Below are 26,504 nucleotides of genomic sequence, written 5' to 3'. Positions count from 1 at the left end.
GCAGAGCTCTCCCATTCCCGCATGGACACTGCAGCCCAACGCTGGCTGAGGGAGTGCAGCGTCTCTGCACCCCAGAGCACCGTGGGTTGCAGGGGCTACGTGTGGGGACATCCCTAGGGAGCAGGTGGGGGGAGCAGCCCCTCCCGGTGGAGCTCGGCGTCCTCCACAGCCGCAGCCCCACAGAAATCCCCCCGGGAAGGGGGACGCTGGCTTGGCCACAGCGGGGTGGGCAGCGGGGCGCTGGGAGGTGTCCCACTGCTCTCTAGCCCCAAGTTACGGCTTCTCTTCGGAACAAGCCCAAGGGGTGCTTTAAAAAATCCCTCTATACGCGTGGCCGTGCGCGGGCAGAGAGCGGAGCGGCGGAAGGATGCGGGGAGCAGGGGCAGGGCGCGCGGCAGAGGCGGAGGCGGCGCCGCTGGGTGCGCGGCCGCGCAGGGCGCGCTGACCTTCGCCGGGCGCCGCCGCAGCTGCCGCTGTCGCTCCCGCTCCGGTGCCGGTGCCGGCCAGGTCGGCGCTGCGCGGGAGGGCGCGGGAGGGCGCGCGGGGTGGGGCGGGGCGGGGCGCGGTGCGCGCGGGCTGCGCGTGACGCGGAGGGCCGGCTCCCGCGGGCGCGCGCCCGCGCCCGGCCCCGGCGCCCTTATTTAAAGTGGCTGCGCGGAGCCCGCCCCGCTGCTGGCCGGGGGGCGGCGCGTGGCGCCGCGGAGCCGCCGGGACCCCGCGCGGGGGCTGCCACAGGAGGAGGGACCCGCGCGGGATCGGGATCGGCACCGAGTGGGAGCCGCGCGGGCAGGACATGGATAAGGATGAGATCCACCTGCGCAGGCTGCCGCCCGCAGCGCCCTGGGCACCGCGTAAGGGTGAGCGGAGCGGTGCGCGGGGGCCGGGGATCGCCGTGCGCCTTTTACCTGCTGCTTTTAATAACCCGGGAGCCGCGGGCTGGACGTGCCGCTGAAATGGAATCGCCGTCCCGCTTCCCTGCCCCCAGGCCAAGCGGCGTTAAGTCATCTTTGCCTAAATAAATACGGCGCTTAAGCACTCCCCTCGCTCGCGGAGCCGGGCGAGGGATGAGAAATTGCCGCGATATGAAGGATAGGAGATAAATGCTCAATCTGGTGACTGCTGTTAATTTGTGCCGCTCTGGGGAAGCCTGGCGAGGAGAGGACTTGCCAAAATAGAATAGGTCTGTGTCGGGCTGTCAGTAGCGTTTTTACAGAACTGGCTAAATCATGTATCCCCGTATCATTAACTAATGTGTGCAGCAAGATAAATTATATATATTGGAAAGGGAAAATACATTCCTTGGCGGAGAAGTTCCAGACTGTTTAGAGCCAAAGAGCAGATCGTTTAACTGGTAGGGGGTGAGAATTTCCTTGGCTTCCCTTGAGAGATAAATCACAACCCAGGGTGAGTGTGTGTGTGTGTGCAGCGCATATGGATTTACGTGAAACCTTCGTGCACATGCACAGTGTGTGTGAGCTCGTGTACACGCACACTGTATGTAAAACCTTCACATGCACACGCTGGAAAGCAAGTTTTATAAGCGCTATTTACTGAATGCATTTTTCTACTAGTTTCAAGGCTATAAAACTAGGAAGTTAGATGCTAACCAGGAACATACTGTAGCACACTTGATTATCCAGCTGAGTTGTATACAAATGAAGTAAATTTAGCATGGCACCATTTATAAATTCCATGCTTTACAATCAAAATTCCAAATCTAACTGTTTGCAGCTAAGAATAGCACGGGGAGCCCTTTGCTTTACTCCCTCTTTTTGGATTCCCACGAAAACTGTTATCCTGGAGCCTGCTCACTAAATGGCCGAATATTTCACTGGAGTTCAGCCCATTTCTGAAAGAGATGCTGTGTGTTCACAGACCCAGGGACTAGCCAGAGCGTTCAGAATGAAAAGCAAACTATTTCTTTAATGTTTGACACAAAATAGCTGGACTTTACATCTAAATAGTGGGGGACAAGGTTTCTGCATGTCATTCTGTGTATACTTGTTCGTTAAAAATATGCAAGTATAGGGCTGTAATCTGAAAAGGAAAGTGAGTAAATAAGGGGAAATGAACCGTTATCATAGTACATTAACAGCTGTATCAAGAGGGCTGAGTGATAACCTGACACTAGCGAGCTCTGCCATTGCTCATGGGGCAGGTGGCTCTTTATCAGCGACAATCATGGGGAGAATTTGGGAGTGCCTGGAGAAATCATGGCAATGGCTCTTTATCCTTGGGAAAGTTTACATTTGATTTTTACGGTGACATTCCCCATTTAATTTACTGAGCCGCCCATTAGCGGCAATGATGCTGTGCACCCGCTTCCTTAATAAATGCAAGGAGCAGCTCTGTTCTCAGAAGCGCATCTCTGCATTGCTGTGCTAACCTCTTGTTTGTAAAAGCTCCTCATACAAAGAAACTCCTTTCTAAACATCTAACTGATCCATGTATTGTGGTTCAATGTTGTAGTTCCATCCTGTTCTTTAGCAGCTCTGGGTTTTATTGCCAGAGAGGTGTTTGGGAACTTTGACGTTTCCACTTCAGCACTGAGGGCTGCCAGGTCATTTAGTGACAATTCCTTCTTGGTGTCCTGGGATAACAAGTGTTTGCAGCAAAGAAGCACCAAGGGGCACGTTGGGCTGGCTCCAGGGAAAGGTGCCGGCTCCTGGGAGCTACCTGAGCCCTTGGTGCTGTCATGTAGCTCTGAGAGAGGCTGGGGGGCACTGGGACAAGTGCTCGGGATTAGGAGCTGTGTCTTCTCCTCCTACATTTCAGCAGCCAAGAACTGCCTCTCAATGTGAGACCCTGCTGAAGGCAGGAGATTTGTCTCTGCCTTAGGTGTTGCCAGAATTCTACGCTAGGGAATGAAGCCCATTTTCCCCCTCTTTCTCTGGAAGAAGTTGTGCTGTGACTTGCAGCGCGGCTCTAGGTTGCTCTGACGTATCGCACTGCCTCTCCTGGTGGCACTGTAGCTATTTCCATGAGCAAGGGAAGTGATGAAGCATATTAAGCTAATAATTAATCAGAGGTGACAAGGGACTAATAGCTCTATTGATTTAATTAGGACTTCTTTTCCAGCTCTGTAACTTGCAGTCATGCACATCATTAACTTAATATTTGAATTTGTAGTAATGATTTATTAATTTCTGCGGGCGAGTGCACGTGCAGTCCGAGCACGTCTCCCACTCTGTGCCAGGCTGCAGGCCCTTGTCCTACATGGGGCTGGCAGCGAGTCATCGGGAGCCCATATGGAGCATATAGGCAGGGAAGTGCAGCACGGTGGCGTCACAGACGTGCCGGGCAAGATGCGTGCGGCTCTGTGGCTGCACGTTTGTGACAGTGAAATATGGGAGAAAAGCCGGGTGCCAGAACAGAAGGCAGGGGAGAATCCCTGGGAAGTAGAAGTATTTATTGGCATCAAGAGTTTGGGGGGGGGGAGGTCACTTTTGACTGTAATTGCACCCTTTGAATTATGGCAGTTTTGGGAAAGGAAATGCTGTGGTTGGAAAATGAGGCTTGGTTTAGAGGAGACTCGCTTTGGGAGGAGAGAAGGAAGGTCAGAACATGGCAAATCTCTGGACTTTGCTGTGTGAAAGGCTGAGGAGGGCTGAACCTGCTGCTCTCCCCTCTTTGGTGGGCGCGCTCAGCGCTCGCGGAGGTGCATTTAGCACTTGGTACGTGACCGGGCAAGCTGCTTGTCCTGCCGCAGCCAGGACCAGGACGTGGTCCGGGTGGCGAGGACGAAGAGGCGCCTCTCCCTGCCAGGAGGGTCCTCCCCGTGTGGAGGGCGCCGTGCTAGCCACAGGCCGCGTTGCATGGGCAGGGTTTGTGCTGCCTTGGCTTGCTCTGGCTTATCGGGTTACTTGTAGATCTTTGCACGGCTCTGGTGCGAGGCTGAAGGCTCCGAGCTCACTCCCTCCTCCGCAGAGCAGACTGTGCGGATGGGCTCTCTGCAAGCCCGAGGGTCCCGCAGCTTTTGGAGGAGAGCCTCTCCGGAGGACCTGGCGGCCTCGCTCTGCAAGGGAGCCTGGGGTGTTCATGCCGTCCAACTCCCTTTTTGCATGGAGCTGATCCGTGGCTATGCGGCCAAACCAGTAAATTGATAAGCTCCATAGGCAAAAGCCACCACTTCTTTGCTGATTTCCTACAGTCACTCGCAGGGCTTCTCAAAAAGAACTTCTGCATGCATCATTATATTTTATTTTATAGGCCAAGTTATCAACAGTATTGTGAAATGGTTCTGCATAACTTCTGGGTAGTACAGAGATGCTTTAGCTAGGAGGTGAGGGAATAGTCACCTTCTCGGCCTCACCCATGTTTGCCATAAGACTTTGGATTATTACAGTAGGAGCTGCAGGGTGTCGCAGGCAGAGCAGAACCCCAAGAGTAGTTCTACAGATGACCGTTTTTCAGCCTATATGTCTTTCAGGGACCCCATCATACTGTTATTTTCAGTAGTGCTAAGTCAGCTCCTACCACCTGGTTGATCTAAGTGATATAATGCAGTACTGTGTGTAACAATATACATTTTTTTTTTTCTGGTGCTTGGAAGAGAGGGAAGATAGTGGTGCCTCCGTTGTCGCTGCGAGGTAATTTATGGCAAATAGGAGCTTCTCAGAAATGACCACAGTGGTTGACTTTCTCGCAAGGCTGTAAAGGTGCAGGGAGCAGAGCTCTGCGTGCTGAGCTGCATTAGTCACTACCACTGCTTCGTGTGCTTGCCAACATACCACCAAGGGAAATAACTTTTTATTTGTTTGCTTTAGCCTTTGGTTTGTATTCTGCATCCCTCATCTCGTTCTGCAGGCAGCCCTGCTTGCAGCTCTTCTCCTTGCACCCAGACCTTCCTGTGTCCACTTGCTTTTATCCTCATCCAGCTCATCTGTGTCCCGATGTGTATTCTTGCTTCTTACTTGCTGACTTTGCTACTGCTGCTCTATATGCTGTGTCCTTATGTCTTGCTGTGCTGTTACTCACGTTTCTCCTCAGAGCAGCCCTGTCCTTGTTTTGCCATGTTTTCAGGACCATGTGCAGGTGTTTTCACTGTCTTCCCCTTCCCACATGTTCACATCTTGTTGGTCCACTAGAAACCTGTCTGCCTTTATGGAAACCTTTTGGAAAACTACTTCCAAACCTATACTGGTTAAAAAGAGAACGATCCTACTAGATCCCATCCTATTTTTCCATAGTACCTTTGCCTGCCTAACCTATTTGTCTGGTCTATTCTTGGTAGTGCTGTATCTGTGCAGGAATCTGGTCATATATTTTTGTACCTGTGAGTGGAATATTAATAATGTATATTAAACACTGAAACTATTAGACCAAGTATGGATTATTTCGATAGGATCTGTCCTTTCTGACTGCAATTCCATAAAACAAAGCATTAAAAACCCTAATATGAACACCAGTGACTTTTGCACAGGACTCTAACTGCTCCAAAGGAGTTTTAAAATACAAACTCTGTTAAGAAAAGGTGATTTACAAGTGTTAATGGCTCCTTTTACATCTTAAATCATTCAAGTCCTATCGTGACATCAGTGATCTCAGGTTGTATATTCCTGTCCCCCGGTCCCGCTGGCTGTCTCCTGTCCGCAAGCCGAGCAGGATGAAACCTGATGACTCTACGCCAGTAAGAGGGAAAACTTTGTTTTCTAAACACATTGCAAACATTTGTTGCCTCTTTTACATCTTCATTGACGTCAGTTGGTGTCCTGCTTGCAGAGCAAACTTGGAATGGGCAATAGGAATCTGTGGCTTGATAAGTAAGGTTCACTAAGTGAAAATCAAACATGTTTTGCAGCATACAGCTAATAAGGAGAGAAAGGAATGGGAGTTTAATTACGTTTCAGCAATTCAGTGCAGAGGAAGGGCACATTTTTGAAAATTAAGTAGGCATATTGAACAGATAACAACTTTAGCAGCATTGTAGAAGTGAATGTAAAAGATGATGTTTTCTACTGTTGTTTTTAAAAGAATCTTCTTTTCAATTACAATCTCTTTCCTCTTTGCTGTTGTGGGAGTTTTATGATTGGCCTTAAGGAGTCCTAAGGTGGAAGTTGCAGGGCCAAGCATCGCTCAAGGCTTACTTTTCTTTTTTAGTAGTTTTTGAAGTGAAGAAAATGGTAGCAACTAGTCCAATGTCACATTAAAAATAAATTTTTAAAAAGTTTTTTAAAAAAGTCTAATCTGTTGCACTAGGGTGTCTTGGCTGACAGTGTCCTGCGAGGTACGTCAATGAATGTACATTGTGATTCTTCCCGCATTTTGACCCGCGGAGATGCAAAGTATGATATGACTTTATGCTTGTGGTATGAGTGCCCAGAAGTGAACTGCAGACTGGAAAAGATGGAAGCTTTTATGCAAATATTACTAAATTCATGCCAATGTGTTGCACCACCATTGTCTCGAGAAAGAGTTGTCCTGATTTATGTGTGCTATTTTGGCAACCCCATACTAGCAGGGAGATGAAGATGTGTGGGCGTCCTGCACTTACTACTGTGTTTCTGGAAGCTGAGCATCCAGATCCGTTTTAAGACATATATTTATTTTCAGTTAGTGTTGGCGTGCTCTGCTTATATGGAGGTGCTGACGTGGGCCTGGGGCCTTTGGCCTTGGTGTCTCGCTCGGTCTGGAGGCTGTCGCGGGCCGGTAGGTTACGTGTGGCAGCTGGGGACAAGTTGTGTGAGGCAGGAATAAGGCTCCACAGACCTGGTCAGAGTGGGCTCCTTGCAGAGCTTTGCTAGTGGGAACTGCTGCATTCTTGTCCATATCCTGTGTTCCCTGGCACAGGCCCTGAGACAGGGCCGAGGAAAAGCGTTTCTGTGTAGTCTGCATGCTGGTATGTGGTCAGCAAACCTCATCCAGATGCCTGTATCTTGATGCATGCTTTTGAATGTTCTTTTTCTGATGAATGGCAAGAACAGGTTTCTAAAAATAAACTAGTGTTTTTCTCTTTTTTGTTTCCTGTGACTTAATATACTTTATTTATCTGTATAGCTACTAGTCATCATCATTTCTTCAGTTCACAAAAGTATAAACAGAAATGAGCCCGAGTCACAGAGCAAGGATGTGGAGCCAGGTGTTTTTCAGGGTTTTAGCCAATTGTAGAAGTTGCCATGTGGAGCTTGCCGACTGCCTATGGGTCTGCTCTTAGGTCCTGGTTCCAGGTTCCCACGCACTGAGTAGGCAGAATATAGCTAAAATGCTCTCTGCTATCCTTTTCCACCTCTTCTTCCAAGGTAGTGCCAAAAAAAGTGCATCTGGGCAAGCCATTCAAGAAAATCTGAATGGATTTTTATGGTTAGTTTATCACTGAAATAATAAAACTCCATTGAGATACCAATTAATTTTTCCCCTAGCAGTACATTGGGCCAACATCCAAGACAACAATTACTTTCATTTAATCAGCTTGAGCAACCTGTTTTAACAAATATAGTCTCCCAGGGCAATCAAATCATCCTGCTGCTGGTAGCATGCTTCTTTTGTGGGGGTGGGTGGGATGGGGGGAGTAGTGCCCTTTCTGTGGTGTGTGCCAACTAAAATAAAAGGTTTTTCTATACTACAAGAGCATAACATACTCTAATTTTGTCTATTCATGAGAAACATGTAACTTCTGACCTAACGCATGCTGGGTGTTGTTTCACTTCCCAGAACCTACTTGGGAGTACCTCGTTGTTGCCAAGCAGCACATCTGTATACTATAATATACATTAAATAGTAAAGGAAACCTGCTAGGGACTGCTGTGCAGTATCTGAAGTTGTGCTCGTCTGAAGCTCCACGTGTACAGGTATGGCTAATGGGGCTTGCTTCGTGTCCCGTGGGAATAGAGGACTTGCTAACAAACGGAATAGGGCAGAGAATGTCAGAATATTTCACTTCTTAATAAGGAGGAATCATTGAATGGAGTTCTATGGACATGAATTGAGTAATTTTTTGGTTTTCCCTTCAAATGATTAAATACAGTTCATGCATTTTGCTAAAATTTCACATGGTAGACTGGGACATATCACTTGACCTTATCTAGTAGAAAAGAACATGAAGTTTTCTTTCCTTTACCATGATGTGCATTTTCTGAGCTTGCTAATACATGACACTTTTCAGTTTCATATATACCCCATATCTGTTTTGCTTATTGTGGGTAATTTCTTCAAATCCTCTGCTACCACATATCCCCTTGAGAAGGGGAAGCCCTTCTCTTGTTGCTCTTCTCATTAGGAGCCAATTTGTTCAGCCTTGTCTGCAGCTTTTGGACCGTTTGAAAATGAATGTTTCTCTGAGTACTGCCAAGTGGTATATTGTAAAAGTATTCTCTGCTCCACTCCTAATTGTTGAGTTAATTGAAGGAATTAAAGCCTCAAACAACGACAGTCTTCCCCAACTCTGAAGCCAGGCTTGTAAGTTCTCCCCGAGTTGAACAAAAGCCTCCTGTGGGTACACAAGGACAGTGCTGAGTCAAGGATCTGCTGTTAAGGTTGCAAGTGCTGGGGGATGTCTGCCATGGTACTGGCAGTATTTATAGGTGCTTTGAATTTACCCATGAAAAATCTAGGTTTTAGTGCTGATGTCGACAGGGATTTGAAGTGTGTTTACGTTTTTACTTTGCAGCCTATAGTTTTCATTTCTAGAATGACACTGATAATGTCTAATAATGACAGCTCATCAACTGGGGGAGAAGATGCACATCATTACTGTTCTTACATTGCTATGATATAATGTTTTTTGTATGTTTTAGCAAAATATTTTAATTTTAACCAAAAATACATTTATATATAATATAAATATATTAAATATGATACTTATATTTTATACATATTTATCTTAAAATATAAAATAATATATGGTAATTAAATTATACCTGCATTAACAATATGACTGAATGTTTAGATAATGAGAAAGATCATATATTGGTTAACCATGGAAGAACAGAAAGGTGTTTACATTTTTGAACATTTTGTTGCTGCACCCTTGGCACAGAAAATAAATGTTAGCCTTTTAAAGCTAATTGTTTCTAAATGGCAGTTTAATTTCACTCTTCAGCTTTTTTCTTTTAGCATCTTGCTAACCAACTTTCAGCTAAAGATCCTAGACTCTTGTTTCCAAAACATAAAATCTTTGTTTTATTTATAATACAAATTAATGAAGAGGCTATATCCTGCAATTGGCATTTCCTTTTGGTCCTACTCCACTAAAACACTTCTATGTGCAAATTGTGTTAAGGTCTGGTTTTGATGAGCAAACAAGGAGGGACAAATGAGTGAGAGACCTTGCTCTGTCTCATGATAGCTGGCATGCTGCTGTGTTCCCAAAGGACTGGTGCTTCGTGTTTATGTCTCTGCAGAAGGTTTGCTCCATCCAAAGTGGGCAAGAATTCACAGTATCCTCCTGAGCATCTCTGTATAAGATTTGAAGTATCTGCTTTAAGTATTCAGAATGGTTAGACACAGAGCACGTTCTATTTCTCATGTCTTTAGGTAAAATTTGTTCTGAAATTCAGGGGAGATTTTTGCCATTCACTTTAACTTTAAAAATGGAGGTGGCTAGTTAAGGGGTTCGGTGTCTTGTAAGATATAGCGCTATACCTTTAGAGTAAAATCCAGTGAAAGCTGTTTAGGACAGGGTTATGAGCCTACAGTTAACCTCAGTCCTGCAGTTTCTCTGTGCTGACTGCCTTGAGCACGTGCTTCTGTCAGGAGCAGGAAATTCCCATGGAAACTCGGTGGTGGGAAGCTCTCATGTTTTGCAGGTGGAAAATAAAATCGGAGACCTCACTTAAGATATTTCAAACTTTACCTGGGTACCAAATGTTTGGAAAACATTAAAATCTTGTCAACTATATGAAGGGTGAATAAATGATGTCATTTGTTAATATAAGTAGGGGAAAAAATTATAGCCTTGTTACTCTGCAACATGTCTCCCTTCTGGAGTTTAGATATTGGATATAAAACACAGACCTATTATTTTCAGACTTTACCAAGTTTCATACTATCGCCCTTTTTGTTTCTTTGCACAATGTACTTTTTTGCAACTACTTTCTATCTTACTCTTTTTATGATTCTGAAGGGGGTTGATGAGGGTATTGCAGAAACGGAGACAGACCCGAGCCAGGGTAGGGAAAGTGCCCGGGATACCCACAGAGTGGAATTTGGAACATGAATGAGTTCTGGAGCAGGCTCATTATTTTTACAAATTTATTCCCCTGTTTGGCTGTTCTGTCTGCTTTTCCCACATTATCATCAAAGTGGCCCCTGAAGGGACAGTTGTGAAACAGAAACTATCTGTGAGTAGAGGAACAAAAACGAAGCTTTTGTTAAGCTAGAAATGCTTTGGTTTTCGTGAAAACAAGTAATTTTAAATACCGTAAGTATTTGCAAATGTTGCTGCCCTGTTTTAGAAGGGTTTTAATGGGGGATGAAGGGTGGAAATAGGGAAAGATGGAAAGAGCTGCCAGGGATGGCCTTCTTCCATGGGAATTTAGGTTGAGTCGGTGGTTTCTACCTCTCCCTGCTTTCTGCCCTTGTCTGAATGCAACAAATTTGTAGTGACAAAGCTAAAGGAAAAACAGTTTCTTCCCCTGGTTCACATGAACTGCTTTGAACTGGAGCAGATGTGGATGGACAGAACTGTCTGCTTACAGCAACTGTTCCATTTATAGCCACAGATTTTCTATTCAGGTCTCTTTATCATTTTAATTTATTTTATGCTTCCACATCCTTTTCCACAATAAAATATTCTTAGCTAAATGAGTTCTCAGCTCACATCCAAAACTTTTGAAAGTATTTACACGAACTTAAAATACTAACGTTATTGTTCAGTGATATTTTCTACTAGCGATGGCTAGTGGAGGCGAGGTTTGGGTTGGTAATATTTTGAGATGGGGTTCAAGATACTGCCTATTACCAAGTCTGATCCAAGGTCTGATGTAGTGCTGATGTAATCTCACAATCTCTCTCTCTTTTGTAATATCTTGCTTCAAAGTGGTATTTCTATTAAACTTCTGATTTGTTGAGCTTTGTACAAATTTGATGTACAAAGTTTGTATACAGCCCAGATCAAAATTGCTCCAGGTAAGAGATTCAAATTCAACCACGAAAGCTCAGGCAACAGAGCTGATGTGGTTATATATTTTTTGCAGACTCCTGCTTTGGAGTAAATTTGCTCACTATTTGGTTTGATTAAGTGTTTGGTAATCAATTTTTAAAATCTTGTGATAAGGAAGATGAGTGCTGCAGGTCCCAGTGACAGAGATGTGGGCATGTGTCCTGAGATGAAGAAAAATGCCAGGGATGAAGCCAGCAGGGATGTTTAGTCAGAGCTGATCTCCAGCTCTCCGCTGCTTTCTGCAGTCCATGTGGCCTTTATTACAAAATTAGGAATTCATTTTTTTTGAATTACTCCAGTTTCTCTGTCCTCTAATTTTCTATGGAAACAGCCAGTTGTTTGCATGTTGGAGACTGTGCTTGTCAAGCTCTTTGTTCTAGTCCGTTGCTTTCGGCCTTGACACGGAAAACAAGAATTTCATCAAGGCTGGGACGGCAGATAGCATTTTAATCTGAACCACGCTGAAAGCCAAAGCCCTCCCTGGCCACGTGGACTCCAGGGCTCCAGCAAGCCCTGCACTACCTGTTTTGATATGGGTGCTAGAGGGTTCGCTTAGTGATCTGGAAGCACTTTTCTGTTTGATTCAATAGCAGCCTTGCAACTGGATTATGCAGGTCTATGGGGCAATGTTTTTGTTAGTGCTTGGGCTCTCCAAAGAGCAGCCTGGGCAGGCGGTGTATCTTGGTGGCCCCAGCTGTGGCTTTGGTATATGGTTGGGCAAGGAATGCATTGCTGCTGGCCAGTTGTCTTGACTCGGTCAAGCTGCATTAAGGTAAGTGAAAATAAAAGTAGGTTTTTGTAATACTTAGATACACAGAAATGCTTCTAAATAGTAAGTAGATGAAGAAACAAAAGAAATGGGTGCTTCATCATTTTGTGCTAAGGTGAAGCTGGTAAGATCTTTCTCTGTACCTATTGCTCTCTAAGACAGAGCCTGCGCTTACTTAGACTCATTCAGCTCTGGTGTAAGCACATCTGGGGAGCACCTTGAGGCATGAGGTGTCCCTCTCACTGCTTTTCCCTTCCTGTTATCCTTGTGTTTATATATCAGCTTATATGTGAAGGGACATAGATGGTAATAAACGGAAAACCAAAATCGGAAGCTGCAAAGGAGCCAGAGTGGCTTTGGGGCAGAGCCAAGGTGGTAATGGACCCCTGAGGAGCTGATGAGCAGCCTTTTCCTGGGGTTCGGGATGGAGTGACGTCTCCCAGCCTGTCAAGTGCAGTGGGAACTTTGCTTCCTTTGCTAGTGCTGTGATGAAGGCCCTTGTGAGGATGTCCCGACATAAGCAGAATATGAATCCTGCCTAATGATATTCCAGTATAGCACAGGAATGTGGGATCAGGTGATGGACTGGCTTATTGCGAAGATGTGGGGAAAGAAGCACGCTGACCTTGCCTGCTACCATTTTGTTTGTAAGGGAGAGAGAAGTTCGGCCATTTGTTGTGGTCCCATCTGTCCGAAGGCAGTAGCCTGCTTTATTTGCTTGCCTTAGTTCTCATTTAAGGTTCCTTCTAAGGAAATAATGTAAAATTCAATGGCAAATAATTAGAAAAAATAAATTCTTTAAATGTTTATGCTTACATTGCATTCTGTGACAACCCAGAAACCTGATCCCACATTCCCTCCAGCAGAGCTTCCCTCCTGGCTGCTGGTCATGTCCTTGCACCACCTTGCCAAAGCTTTGCTTCTCCTGTGGGTACATGCCCAATCCACAACCACATCAAAGCCGTGGCAAAGCCTGGTTTTCAAAGGGGTCCACATCTGGATCTTCTGGATCTGGACTTGATATGTTGTACAGAGACCCTACTTGCAACGCTCAGTAAAGGCTAAAGAGCAGGCACTGAGCTTCCAAATGCAAATAGCTGTATGGACCGAGTCAATCTCTTGCTTATCCGTTCCTGTAACTTATCCACATGAGCTGTTTTATCCCCTCTTTAGTCTGTACTGTGTAATTTGTCTGGTTTTAATACTGACCAGTACTAGGTTTTTGATGTTAAGAATGTGCAGTGAGGGAAAGTCAGTTTACAACTATCTGTAGTTCTACTTTTGTTTGCATTTGCCCGTTTTATTGACTTTATTTTTAAGGACAAATAATTATGTGGAGTCTGGTTTTACTCCAGGACCTTCCTGTTTTATGTGAGGAACAGACCAAGACATGCAGCATCAGAAGAGTAAAATTAGGTGTATGTGCATGTGGGGGGGGAAGTGTTCTTCCTCTCCAACAAATAAATCAACCGCTTGCACCATCCAAGAATTATATAACAGTGCAACAAGTGTGGGCATTAAGGCTAAGCAGACACATCAACAGAGGGAAATCTCTGACTCGTTTGAGGTATGTCACTTGAACATGGGATGCATCTTTGCAGACAGTCTGTCAGTTTTATTTCCTAATAACTTCTGACAAGAGACAGATAACACTGCAGAGTTTATTTTAGGTAGATTGTTTAATTTTGTGTCTGTTCTTTTTTCTTTTTTTAAATTTTCCTGCGTACTTTTCATACAAAAAAAAAAAAAAAAGAAAGAAAAAAAAACACTGGCTGTTTAAGTTGGAGGATATGGGGTAAGCAGTAGGTTATATTTGGGAAGGAAGAGATGGGTGCAGAGAGCAGCTGGATTATATCCTTGAGCATTGGCTCCTTGGTTTGGGGGAAGTGTCCCTGGCTCTTGTGCTTATGCGTGGGGTGCTCCCTGGGACAACAGCGGGAGCAGTGAAGGAGCCTCTGTCTGCAGGGAAGGGCTGATATTCCTGCGTTGTCTGAGGCTCGGTACAAGTGATGGAACACGGAGGCTATGCCCAGGACGAAGGGTGTTTAATGTTCTCCAGTGCACACTGAGTTTTGATGATGCTCTGCCCCTTCTAGGTGTTTAGATTGCGTTCAACCAGTGAAAAAGTCTAGATCAAAACTAAATGGATGGATGTGTAATAGGCATATTAGACATAGACATAAGGCTTCGAATGAACCAGAAAGGACATAGCGAGGAGAGTGTTTGAGCTTGTGTACATCCTCTCGTTCTTGAACCTTTCAGTGTCTTTCAGACTCACCAAAATTTGTTTTTTGAGAAGAAAAAGAAAATGAAATCTCAGTGAAACTGATAGCCAGCAAAGTATGTGTTGTGATTTTGAAAATTCAGTGAGACGCTGTCATTGAGAAAGGCGTGGGGAAATGTTATTAAATTATAAATATATTAGGTCATCTACAAGGTCAAGCAATTGTGGAGAAAGAGGAAAAGATCCATGTTGTATTGCTGAGTGTATGCATCAAAATGATGAATTTGGACTGTAAATATTATGAATTCAAGGATTTTTAAAAACTTTTAAATTTAAGTATTCCACTTCTAGTAGCTGTGCGACAGAAAGCGGGTAATCTTTTTTTTTATTATTATTTTTTTAAAAGAAAAAAACAGGATCCCCTTTCTCCCTCTTTACTGGAAAACTTTTCCTAACCAGTCCAGGAATGAGATTTTGCTTGCTTGCACTCAGTGTTATGTGATATGTGAACTCGCTCCTTCAGCTGGGATGTGAAAAGGAATATTTTGAAAAGGCTTTAGAAAAGTATTTTTCCACCTCTATTTTCCTTGGTCCCAGCCACCATTGCATCCTGAAAAGGAAAATGCAAGTTGATTCTTTCGCCTCTTAAGGAAAGGGCGCGTTAAACTAATGTTTATAATGGTATGTGTTCAGATTTCATACACCATTTGTTTGGGTGGCTTCAAAAACACTAAGTTGGGAAATCGGCACTAAACTTGAGCGAGATCAAGGCATAGGATGTAGGTTGTGTGTGCAGGAACAGAGCTGACCTGGACCCATACTGGGGGTGCTTGCCACCACCTGCATCTCTTCATGCATAGGGAGGGACCCACGGGTGACTCGAGCATTCAAAGGGCTTCTACCGATTGCTCTGATGCAAATGCAGCTTTTCCCAGGAAGAAAAGCTGGAATGGGGGACAAGTCTCAATGACTTGCAAGTCACAGTGGCAGCAGGAGCACAACGCTTACTCCATGTAATTAAATGCTTGGGCAGTGCCCATGGGCAGCAGCTGCTTTGCAAATAACACTATGAAAATGTGCAGGGACGTTTTGGTGGCAGCAAGCCCGGACATACTTGCAACGCAGAGTGTCCCGTCTCTCCTTTGATGCCCCATTCGGTGGCCTCGTTTCAAATGTCCTTAAGGTTGGCTGTGTTAGGGAGAGCCCGTGGCTAATGTGCCTAGCTATTAAAAGCGGTAGTTTGTGGAGCATGCCTATAACTTAAGGCACATGAGTGGTCCCATTCAAAAGGCTGGAAGCGCTCACGTGCTGCACTTGTGCTCCCAGCTATTGTGGACCCACTTAGTCGCTGTTCAGCGATGTAATTAAATTTGCTCTTTGTGATGGACAAGTGAGACGGGCTCAAGGCCACATCCTGAAGTGTATTTTAAATTTAATGGCAAGTTTCATATACCGTTCAATAGCAGCTGGTGCAGGTTATTCCCACACAGTATCCCCAATAGCGCGTGCTGCTCTGCAGTCTCCGGGCATTTTCAAAACGTGCTCTGTCTTAATTCTTTGGGGAGCTCTGGGAGCGGTGTTCTGGCTGTGCTCCACGTGTGCCCTGTTGAGACTTTTGTAGAGTCTTTGAGCTTAAAAATATAGGATCTGTGGATGGAAATGGGGGGGAGCAACCAAGATTTAATACAAAGTTGGCTTAAAAATACTGGTTTCAGACTTGCATGGGTACCTTGTGTAAATGGGGGAAACTGATGGCAGTTGCTTTGGAGTGTTTTTGTTTTTCTTCCTTTCTTTTCTTCTTTTTTCCTCCCTTGGACTTTTGTGTTCATTTGCTTAGCTGAGTTGCTGTCTTAGAAAAACTTAAGATATCTTTTTTATTTCTGTTAAGTGCCTTTCAGGTAAAGGGTCTTGGGGAATAAAAGATCACTCCAGGGTGGGAATATAGGAACTTGTACATTTAGAAAGGCCTGCCAGACTCCAAATCTTTGTCCTTTGCCTTGTGTTCTGATACTCCTGCCACCTCTTCACAGCTTGGCTCTACCACATGGTCAGGCCAGACCAGGGTACTGATTTTCTAGACTAATATATATCTTTTGTCTGCATCAACAAGAAAAGCATATGCTTAAATATGCACACAATTGTGTCCTTTTCTGTAAGAACTTTTATCAATTTTGCTTTTCAGCTTTGTTATAAAGAAGGCCTTCCAGCTTGTTCCTGCTGGAGCAGGAGCTAAAGGTCTGATTTGGATTGCACCCCTGCCTCGAATTTCACCTAGTCAATACACATCTCTGTTAGTCCACGTTACAACTTGAATTAGTAAAAGTTGCTTCGGTTATATTTTGATTTCATGAAGGAGAAGTGATTTTAAAGGCTGTTTCAGCCTAGGATTTTCTAGCTGAAGATGTCTTTTTTATTTCTGTGAGTGTTTGTTCTGCCCCTCCATGTATTTATTTTAAAATCTGGTTGCGCATCAACACATTCTCAATCTGTAATGTAGATCTCAGACTTACATGTTTTAGATGTTTGAACTGAATCCAGTTTTTAAGCGCCACAGTTATCTAAAGTACATCAAAGTTTCCTTCTCGGTATTCATTTCTTGTTATTATCTATTCTGGAGCACTGATTGTTTTTCAGTATAATTAGCGCACGTGTCACCATAAGTTCTTCCTCTGATCTTCCATCAGATGTGCTCTGGTGTTTACAGAGTAAGCTCTCATCCTGTATCTATGAAACAAGTTTTACTGTATCAAAAACAAACTTTTGCCCTTGTTTTATGAGTTTAGATATCAGATCTATGTAGTTTCAGGTCACTCAAAAGTACCGATTTGATTTTCTTTGTGTTTGGACATGTTTTTGGGATATGGATACATACATTGCAATCCTATCCGATTAGTCAAACCACATAAGCAAGAGTTCATTGTAGTTATGTCTTTTTATGCTGGGTGTAGGTTGGCTGCATCAGGATAGGTGATAATAGATCTGCCGTAAAGTCTGTTGATGCTGAGTTACACTAGCCGAAATGTCTTGAAGCTTGAACCAATAGAGTGACTATATTTCCACTTCGTGATTCTGGAGTTTTGGATCTGGTACCAGGAGCCTTAAAACTCATAGTGCTAAACCACAAACTCACTGTTACTCATCTTCCTAGAAAAGGATGGACTCCCATGGCTTCTGGAAAGAACCAGAAAAGTGCAAAGTATACCACTGGGGTAGGAATAATTAGCTGAAAAAATATGCAAGAGATGCTGGAAATAGTTCTGCTCAGGCCTGGATTACTATATCCAGCTTGGACATCTTTCTGCAAGAAAAGTACGGACCAAACAGCTTTAAACTCGGATGAAAGCAACAAAAATGAAAAGAAATCTCCAAAAGAATGTTTTAGAAGAAAATTGTGGGAAAATGGGGTTTATCCAGGAAGATCAGAGAACTGTTAATTTTGGAATGTGCAAATGATACTGCAGGGAGAACTGTTTTCTGTGCTTAGGTTAAAAACTTTTGTGTAGGTGGCCAAAAAAAGGTAGATTAAGTGTTGGGGGGGAAAAAAATAGATTTGCTAAAAGGGAATATAGTGCCTAAGTTCATTAGATTTAAATGGCAAATAGATTACTCAGGATCCGGGTATAAAGATGTTAAGTCATAGGGCCATCCCATCTATGGGAACTTGTTCTTGTTGCCATGCTTTTCCTGCCTGCCATGTTTCAGGCCTTGGCTGCAGTGATACTTTCTTTTTTTTTTTTTTATTCTCTAATATGCTGCAAACTTACAGGTGATTTTTTTTAATTATATATTTCTTTTCTAGAGTAGAATTGTAACATATAGAGGAAGAGTCACTATTGACTTTCTATTCTGTAGTGTCCTATGTTAATGTAGGAATCTGTTTGGAAATTAGGGGGAAAAGTTCATTTTGTAGGAGGGAAAGGAAACAGAAGGAAGCCTTTGCTTGCGCCTGGTTTGAATGCCAGCAGCTTTCAGGAACTCTTGGGTCACCATGTCCAAATCTTTGCTATTTTGGGCAACCACATCATAGAATCCCATTCATAAATTTCTCAAGTACCATTTAAAAATAGTTTGTTTTATTTGCCTCCATTGCTCTGATTCAAACTTTGTGCCTCTGATTCAGGGCCTCATCTCTAATGATTATCTTTGAATGTTTAAAATATTAATGTAGTGATGTGCTCTTTATCTGTACCTCTTTACCCTTTGATTTCATCACTGAGTCACTGGATCTGAGGAGGGTAATGAGGGAGATCCATCTATGACATATGGAGTAATTTAGAACTAGTTTGCTTGCTCCGTATGCTCTATTTAGATTTGAGCGATGTCTTCCCAGAGCCATGTGCCTCCAGTACCCACGTCAGGAGGCTTGGGCAATCCAACCAAGTGAAGATGGGCCTGTAGTAAAACCAGTTCCTGCTTTACTTACCAGGAAGAAGAGATTCAGGTTGTTCTTCCATACGTGTTTTGTGAGAAGCTGAGGTAGGAGACAAGACTTTATAATGTCATCAGGTGGAACTATGAGATTTGGGTTATTTCCAGCTAACAAACCTCAATGGTTTCAGGGAAGGGAATCACAGAGTGTGGGTGGTAACTTCGGTTTCTGAGAGGAGTCCAGGCCAAAGATCAAAGCTAGAAAACATCAGAAAGGTTTGGTTAGATCTTGGCTTAAGATCTTCCCTTGTACGTGGCTGCATTTCACCTGCTCCAAAAAGTCTGGGACCTTCACTGTCATTGAAACCTGGATGGCAAAGCAAGGAGAAAGCAGTCCTGTCATTAAGGAGAAAGTTAAAATATATCTTTCCTAAGGCAGAAGGGGGGAAAATCCAGGTAAGGATTGATCATGGGGGTCCCTCCTCTGAGGCAGGAGGCCACACAGGGCTTGGTTGGTGGGTCTCTGGCCACAAGGAGGAGGAACTGGGGCATTTTAAGATGTTTCTGCCCCCATTGTCCTGCATTCTCCAAGGCAGAAGAGTAGACTCAGCTGAGTACCAGGCACTCTGGTGCGTGGTGCCCTGAAGTGAAGCCACGCTGCACATGGGAGGACTGTGAGGAGCTGGATGCTGCCTCGTGTCTCCTTTTGTCCCGTGAAGCAACAGCCTCTGTTTAGAAGGGCAGGGTTGTGAAAGGTAATGGAATTTTTTTATCTGCAGAAACTGAATCAATATTTGGCAATTTGTAAAGCTGATTTTGTTTGTTTGTTTTGTTTGTTTGATGTGCCCCAGTGATGCAGGTGGATTAATGGAGGAGAAATGCAAGCACGCAGAAGGATCTACCTTTTCCTCCTCTTTTTACTCGGGTGTGCTGTTATGATAGCACTTCCATACTTGAGCAGTACTCCAGACTGCTTATTGAAATGGGCATGTGATACACATCCTCTCAACCTCTGGGAATTGCATCAAATAGGCTTAAGGCGAGAAGCCAGGAAGGATATGGGCACTAAAATTTCTCAAGATTAACAGTGTATCTCTGTCTGTCAAAGCAGCAAATGTTTTATTATCAAAACTAGTAATTTCAGATGTGGACTTTTCTACAATTGGCTGATGTTTTGATGTTTAGTTTGTTACATCTTGTTTAAAGAGTCATAGGCTGAATCTCCTCTAAGAGCCTGAGGCCTGATCAGCAAGCAGAAAGATTAGTAGAGAATCCACTTGAGACTGTCTTGTCCGAAGTGGCTGGTCGGACACAGTGGGAGCTGTGACGGAGATGGCATTGATGCTGTGAGGCATTTCCACTCTTTCCCTTGGAACACGATGTTCAGCAGCAGCAGCACCAGGCTGCGTTCTTCTGTGAGAGCTGGCACCCTACAGCTTAGGGGCTGACCGGGTCGAGTCTAAGTTTATACTTGCTTCAGTTTTCATTGCTTTAGAGCATCCAACCTTCAACAAAATATGGTTTTACTATGTATTTTTAGCCTCAGCTATTCCAGGACACGAATAAAGCAGACTTTTGGTCTGTTGTCTGAAGTTCCCTTGGAGGGTATCACCAGACTGCTTTGTCCGGAGTTGTCTTAGTTTGCTTTTCTTCCTAGCTTTGGTCATGAGGGCTTCAAAGACAAGAACCAGCCCTGCAGGTAGGCAGGATGCTTATAAATACATCCTGAAGGAATATAATTGGAGAGAAATGTTACCAGGAAAGAAATCTCAGTTCCATATAAACAAAAAATCACCTAGTCATTACATTTGGGTAGAGAAAATAGTCAGAAATGCTGCATTTACTATAATGTTGAAATATTTCTTCATTTAATTGTATAGAGTTGACAGATCTGCAGTCATTATCCAGAATTTTGGGACAATGATATGTGGTGGTTGTTGGTGTGCAGGCTTTATGGATCCCATCGTCTCTTCACTGCTGTCTTAACAGGGCATCTAGTGTGATGATGCCTTGATCTTTAGCTAGACCAAGTGGTGACTGGGTAAAATAATAATTTACATGTAACCCCTTGGAATGTTTTTCAACCACTGTGACTTGTTTAAATATTTTAAACAACATATGTCTCCCAATTTAATGCATTGTGCAATAGCTGGTATAGCATTATGGCACCTGTTCCCTGCAAGCACTGTTGCTCTAGCACATCACTTCACAGAATATCTTCAATACGTAGCCAGTCATAATAAAAAATAGCAACAGCTATGGCTTCCAGAAATCCAGAAGGGTAGTAAAACAAACAGTTCAAGGACATTACCAGTAAACTGTCTCCATTAGACTTAAAATTGGTCAGAGTTGCACCAACTTCATTTATTTTTCTAGTTGCTCTCTAATTCATTAAATACTGGTATCGACATAACTATTTCCAGCCCCCCGCCACTTCCTCCCCACTCTTAAGCAACACCAAATTTATTGAAGCTTTGTAAGTCATCACATCATGGTAATTCTGGAGAGCATGAATAATTTTTTAATCTAAAAAAAGCAAATATTCTTGAGAATAGAAACTTAGCTTGCAAAAATGCATCATGCTTTTCATAAACCATTTAAACTTACTACAACTTAAAAATTAAAACACAACTTAATGTGTGTTCTAAAGACTGAAAAAGCTTGTGGATTGCAGTTTACAATATATTTCTGAAATGTTTATGGAATAACAGATATGACAAAGGACCTTATACAAATAAATTAATTTTCTAAATATTTTATTAAACTAAAAATTCTTTCATATGGAATATTGTTTTTCTAAATGTTTCTATGTCAAAAGATAAGCAATATATTAAAGTTTAATTCAATTTTATTTTATTGTTTTTCACTGAAGGGATTAAACACTTACTAGATAAGTGAACAGAACATTTTACTTTTAAAAAAAAAAAAGGCAAGTGAATTAGTTTTCTATTAACCAAAAGAGAAGGAAAAAAAAAAAAAAACCAAAAGCAAAACTTTGCCTTAAGCTTATAAACTTAATCACGCATTAGAAGAAAATAAATTGCTCTTAAATGCTAGAATGAAACTTTGGCACTCCATGACAAATAAGGCAATAACATCTTCATTGTCTGCATCGGGAAATATGAAAATAAATTGTCCTTCTCCCTCATAACCGTGGTTTTGTCGAGTGCAGCTTCCTTCTCGCCCCAGGTGGCATCGGAGGGACTGGCACAGAGCTCGTGTCCATGGTTCAGCTGGTTCTGCTTGAGGAGCATTTCTCAGCACATTTGTGATGGTTAAAATACTTTCTGACCATTAATAATTTTGAGTGACTCCTTACTGTCTGCTAGGGAGCAGTAAGTTTTCTGTATGCTGCAAATGTTTAAACACTTTGTGTCAGAGGTGTAGTAATTATAGAGCAGCCTGTTTTGGTGGAGCCTTACGTTGTACCACTCAGGAGCTACTGATGATATTTGTTTAATGGAGACAAACTTGGGAAGTAACATAATCTGTATCTATGGAAGAGATGTGCTGTTTGAAATTGAATTAAATCATTTCTATTTTGTGTTTTGGTGGGTCATATGTTTATGGTGGCCACTGTTGGTTTTCTCAAGGAAATATGACTTATTCCCAATGCTTAGTATATTTAGTACTGTGTGTCATATGAAGCCCAGTGTTCACCTGCTGATACTTGTAGTTGTGGTCTGTCTCTATGGTTAATTTCTTGAAGAATAATAAGCAAGACAGAAGCAGCTCTCTCTATGGCTAGTTATCTTGCAATTTTTGAGATAAAATACTGGACCACAATTGCCTCTTATTAGTTCTGGTTTCATTAGTTTTCATATAAAAGTGTATAAAATTATGATCTTACTGGCTAAAATGGCTTTTTTTGATATTATCTTATTTTTCCCCAAAGACATCCTTGTTTATACACAGATTGAACATAATGATCTTTCCAAATATGATGCCTATCTTATGTTCTGCTTATGTGAACTCACAGGCTTTTTAGCTGAGGCTGGCAGGGGCTGTTGAGCACCTTTACTCTTTCTGGTATGGACTGAGTAGCAACCCTTTGAGTAATCCAAGCTCTGTAGTGAGTTTGCCTGCCTCCTGCCACAAAACCTTGCAGGACAGTCAAGTGCACGTAGTCTGGGCCTCTACTGCTCGTTTGCTCTGGGATGAAGTTCTCCAGCACTGAGGACAAGCTAGCGTTGCCAGCACATTCCTTTTCTGTTCCAAGAATTTTGTCGCCCAAGACGGGGCCACCAAGCATGCCAAGCAAGAGTATCTGATTTTCCTGTAGTGCAGGTCACTCCACTGGTTCTGCACACCCAAAAAACATATATAATGTGGAGCTCTGCCAGGCAAACCCTGACCCACCCAGGCTGTAGCTGTGCGAAGGTAGAGGAGCTGCAGCTCCTGCACGTGGTGACTCTGGTTGGAAGGCTTCAGTAGAACCATCCAGGGCATCAGGACTCGTGATGAGGCCCAAGGAACCGTAACATCTCAAAAGATATCCTGTGCAGTAATAATTATGAAAGTATCATTTCTGGCAGGACAAATCTTCTGTTGGCCAGAGTCTTCAGACTTAAGTCTATGCTGCTGGAATGCTCTAGTGTCTATGGAATTTTAAGCAGGAGTGTAAGTGCTTCAAGATTAAACTTTAAACTGGAAACCTCGTGGATCAATAACAGCTTTACTTGTCAGTATATACTATGACTTCAATCCCAGACTGCAGTCCATGGCTAATATTTTAACAGTAAAATTGATATTCTTTGGATCTTCCTATTCACATGTTCAGCATAAGAGACTCTTTGTAATAGCCTGTTAAAGGAAAATGTATGTATTATTTTAAATGTATTTAGCTATCTTTAAAAAGTAATTGTGAGAGTTATCCCTTAGGATATCCCTGTCATCCCTTAGGAAAATATCTTTCACTTTGAACATATAAACAAAAATATTTAACATCAAAATCTCTTTCATAACGTACCTAACAGTATTCACAGAGCACAAATGCTTCACTTCCTTCTCTTAATCCATCCTCTTGTTCCCATGGCATGTCTGCCAGGACCTGACATTACAGAGTGCATTCAAGATGGTCATCTTAAGCTGTTTTGGAAGTCAAAGGTAACTCATGTAAATTGGAGGATCTATTCTCATTACACTTAATAGTAATGCAGATAATACTGCAATGTTTATGCTATATGTATTTTAACATGGCTTTAATACTACTTGGTGTGAAATGGAAAAACTTGTGAATTGGAAATATTTCCCCAATGTCTGGTGACGGAGGAATGCTTGACTCTCATATTCTACATAGCTACAGTAATTATCTGAAAACAGATGTGCCTAATAAACCATGAAATAGTTCTTGTTGATTGGGAAAAAATCAAATTATTTTGTCCTAGGAGCATGTTGAGAGTGGTTGGGGTTTTTTTGGCTTGTTTGTCTGTCTGTTTTTGTGAAAAGGTGGTTCTAAATAAACTGGTGGTATGAGTTCTTTTAGAGTAGAACTTGTATTTGTAGGTCCTTTACATCATTCCATCCAAAATTATATGTATTTATATATATATATTTTTTTTTGAAAGTGGCTCTTTGCAGATTTCATGCTTCACCAGCTGTTGCATCACATTGCAGATGTGTTCCAACCCAGGGCTCAATACTGTAAAGAGGGTAAATTCTTCTTTAAAAATAAAAATAGAAGAGCAGAAATAGAAATGATATCATAGTGGTCTGTCCTTTTTTAACGTGTTGTTGATGGTAATAGATCAATAAGTTTAAAGCTGTGGAAGGCCTTCTGGGAAGGCTCTCATCCCACCCCAGAGACCTGCTCTTGATAAAACAGTGCTGAGAAAGGGAAGACGATGCTTCATATAATTTTGCTAAGAGCTGGACTTTCTCCGTCTACCTAACAGGAATCGTTTTTTCAGGGTCCCAAATACTGGCCATAATCTATGAATGGGCTCTGCCATTGAGTGTAACTTGAAGTGCTAACAAAGCTGTCAGCTTCAGCTATATTAAGACTGTCCTCCATTGAAAGTAGTTGTGTTCTATACAGACAACTGCCCTTGGAATCCCATTTCATTTCACTGTTCAATTTTTTTTTTAATGGATTGGATCATAACTTCTTTTCTGTTCACTTCATTAGGGTAATATTTTGTACAGATCTAAGCTACAGCCAAGTTTTAGAATAAATGCAAAAGCAAGGCAATGGGCAAGTCTTGTTGCATCCCACGCAGCACATTGCTGAGAGAGCAAAGGACCTGCGACGTGCAGCTGTGGCGGATGGAGGGCAGGAGATGTTGGTGTTGCTGGAGCATTTAATCCCATCTTGGGGTAGGTGGGTTGTCTTATATAGCAATCCTGTGCCTTCCCAGTCAACTAGTGCAACCTCCTGCATCTACGCAAGTCATGCAGCTTGAGGGAACATCTGTCCATTAGGAACCTGGGATGCAAGGGAGATTCTGGACTTCTCACAGAGCAAAGCTTAGGACATCCAAGAGTGCTCTGAGGGGAGCACTGTAATCCCTGGTCAGGCTGCTGGGATGGAGCCAACGCCTTGTAAACAGGTGTCAGGCTCCCCCAAAAAAGCTCTCTGTTTGCCAGCAGTGGGTATCCTCCCTGGCATTCTGTGTGCAGCCTTTAATGGGTCAAAAGGAATGACCCATAGGTCAGAGGGGAGGAGCAGTCCTGGGATGGGGACTGAGGCTGCCTTGACATTTGCCTTGCCCCATTTGCCTGAGGGCAAAGCATGGATTTCAGGCTCCAGGTCTGACAACTTAGTCCTTTTTATATTTAAGGAAAGATTAAAAAAAAAAAAAAAAGGGGGGGGGGGGAGTCATAGGTGAATGACTTATGAGACTGTTTTCTTTCCTTTTCTCTTCTGTTTTTTATTTTCTTTTGTTCTCTCAAGTCCAAGAAACCTGTAATTGAATTTAGAGGAGATATGGAAAGTAAAGAAATGGTGAGAACCTGCTAAAGGAGGATTCTGCTGCTAGGGGGCAATATATATTAAGCAAAGACACACTGAAGAGATTTCTCTCAGTATCTTGCAAAGTTTTAAAAAAATGACATTTTGCTATAGGAGTTTCTTCTGCAGGAAGAGCATTGTAACAAAAAAAATATGCAACCTTAATAAATATGTATATGTATACATATGTATAGGTGTATGGTTTTTACAGGCTACCAGCATCTTTCTTCATATGTTCATTCTCTATCACAGTAGGATCCTAATCAGTTCTTGGGATTGTGCATTACTTTTCCATCATAATTGATAGGAAACTAGTATCTTACATTTTAGGATTCTAGAAAATAAATGCTACTACTGCAGGAGCATTTGTGAAGTGCAGGTACAATGACTGCTTTAAAATGATTAGCTCCTATAACCAGGAACACTGCAAACTGCTTTATTCTCGAATTTTTTAATTTATAGAACACTTCATATAAGGCAAAAAGATCACTTTGTTTTTTGAAATATAAGTCTTCTTTCATATGGTCATGTAAGTGTCCTCCTTTTTCCTCACTGAGAAAAACTAGGACATGTAACTTGGATGTCTTTATGAGTTTTTTGTTCCAGCCAGTTTCTTAAACATAATCCTTGAAAAGAAAACAAGGGGAGATAAGAGAAACTAGCTTCAACTAAATTATTGGTTTCAGGTTGAGGAGTGAAATAGCTGCTGGGTTGTTTATATATTCTCATATTGACTTTATGATGTTCATTTTAGCCTTGGCAGGCGTTTCTCTAGAACTGCCTTGTTTGAATGCAGTTTTCCATTTATTTTAAAGAAACACCCATTGACTGAAAAAATTCAATAGTTACAAGTAATCATAACTGTAATATTAATAAACTGGCTGATCTGGTCTGAGACCAAGGGTGGGAGGGGAGGAAAAAAAAACTGTAGAACAGATTTCCCGTGTTGGTTCCCAGTCTGAAGATGACTTCAGACCACTGAATTCAAATGATGAAGCACTACCTAAATAAGTAATGGTCACAGCACCATGTGCCAGGTTTCTGTGGTAGAAAAGCTATTAAATATTTTAATTATTGCGAAAGGAGTTTGCCTGAG

The 26,504-nt window shown here is 42.7% G+C and overlaps 1 protein-coding gene across 2 annotated transcripts in view; it reads left to right on the top strand.

Annotated features, from left to right (window-relative positions):
* Positions 1 to 778: 778 nt before the first annotated feature.
* ANO1 (anoctamin 1) overlaps positions 779 to 26,504 on the top strand; it is a 74,444-nt gene continuing 48,718 nt past the window's right edge. Inside the window, exon 1 of one of the 2 annotated variants that reach the window (XM_026034637.1) lies at positions 779 to 857. In XM_026034637.1, the coding sequence (XP_025890422.1) occupies positions 794 to 857 (64 nt within the window). In that variant the 5' untranslated portion in view covers positions 779 to 793. The remainder of the gene's footprint in view (positions 858 to 26,504) is intronic. The other variant, XM_026034638.1, reaches the window with a different exon arrangement.

The sequence above is a fragment of the Nothoprocta perdicaria genome, unplaced genomic scaffold, assembly GCF_003342845.1.
Source record: "Nothoprocta perdicaria isolate Ctin4 unplaced genomic scaffold, notPer1 scaffold_15, whole genome shotgun sequence".
In the NCBI taxonomy this organism is placed as follows: Eukaryota; Metazoa; Chordata; class Aves; order Tinamiformes; family Tinamidae; genus Nothoprocta; species Nothoprocta perdicaria.
This window is presented reverse-complemented; position numbering and strand designations above follow the sequence as displayed.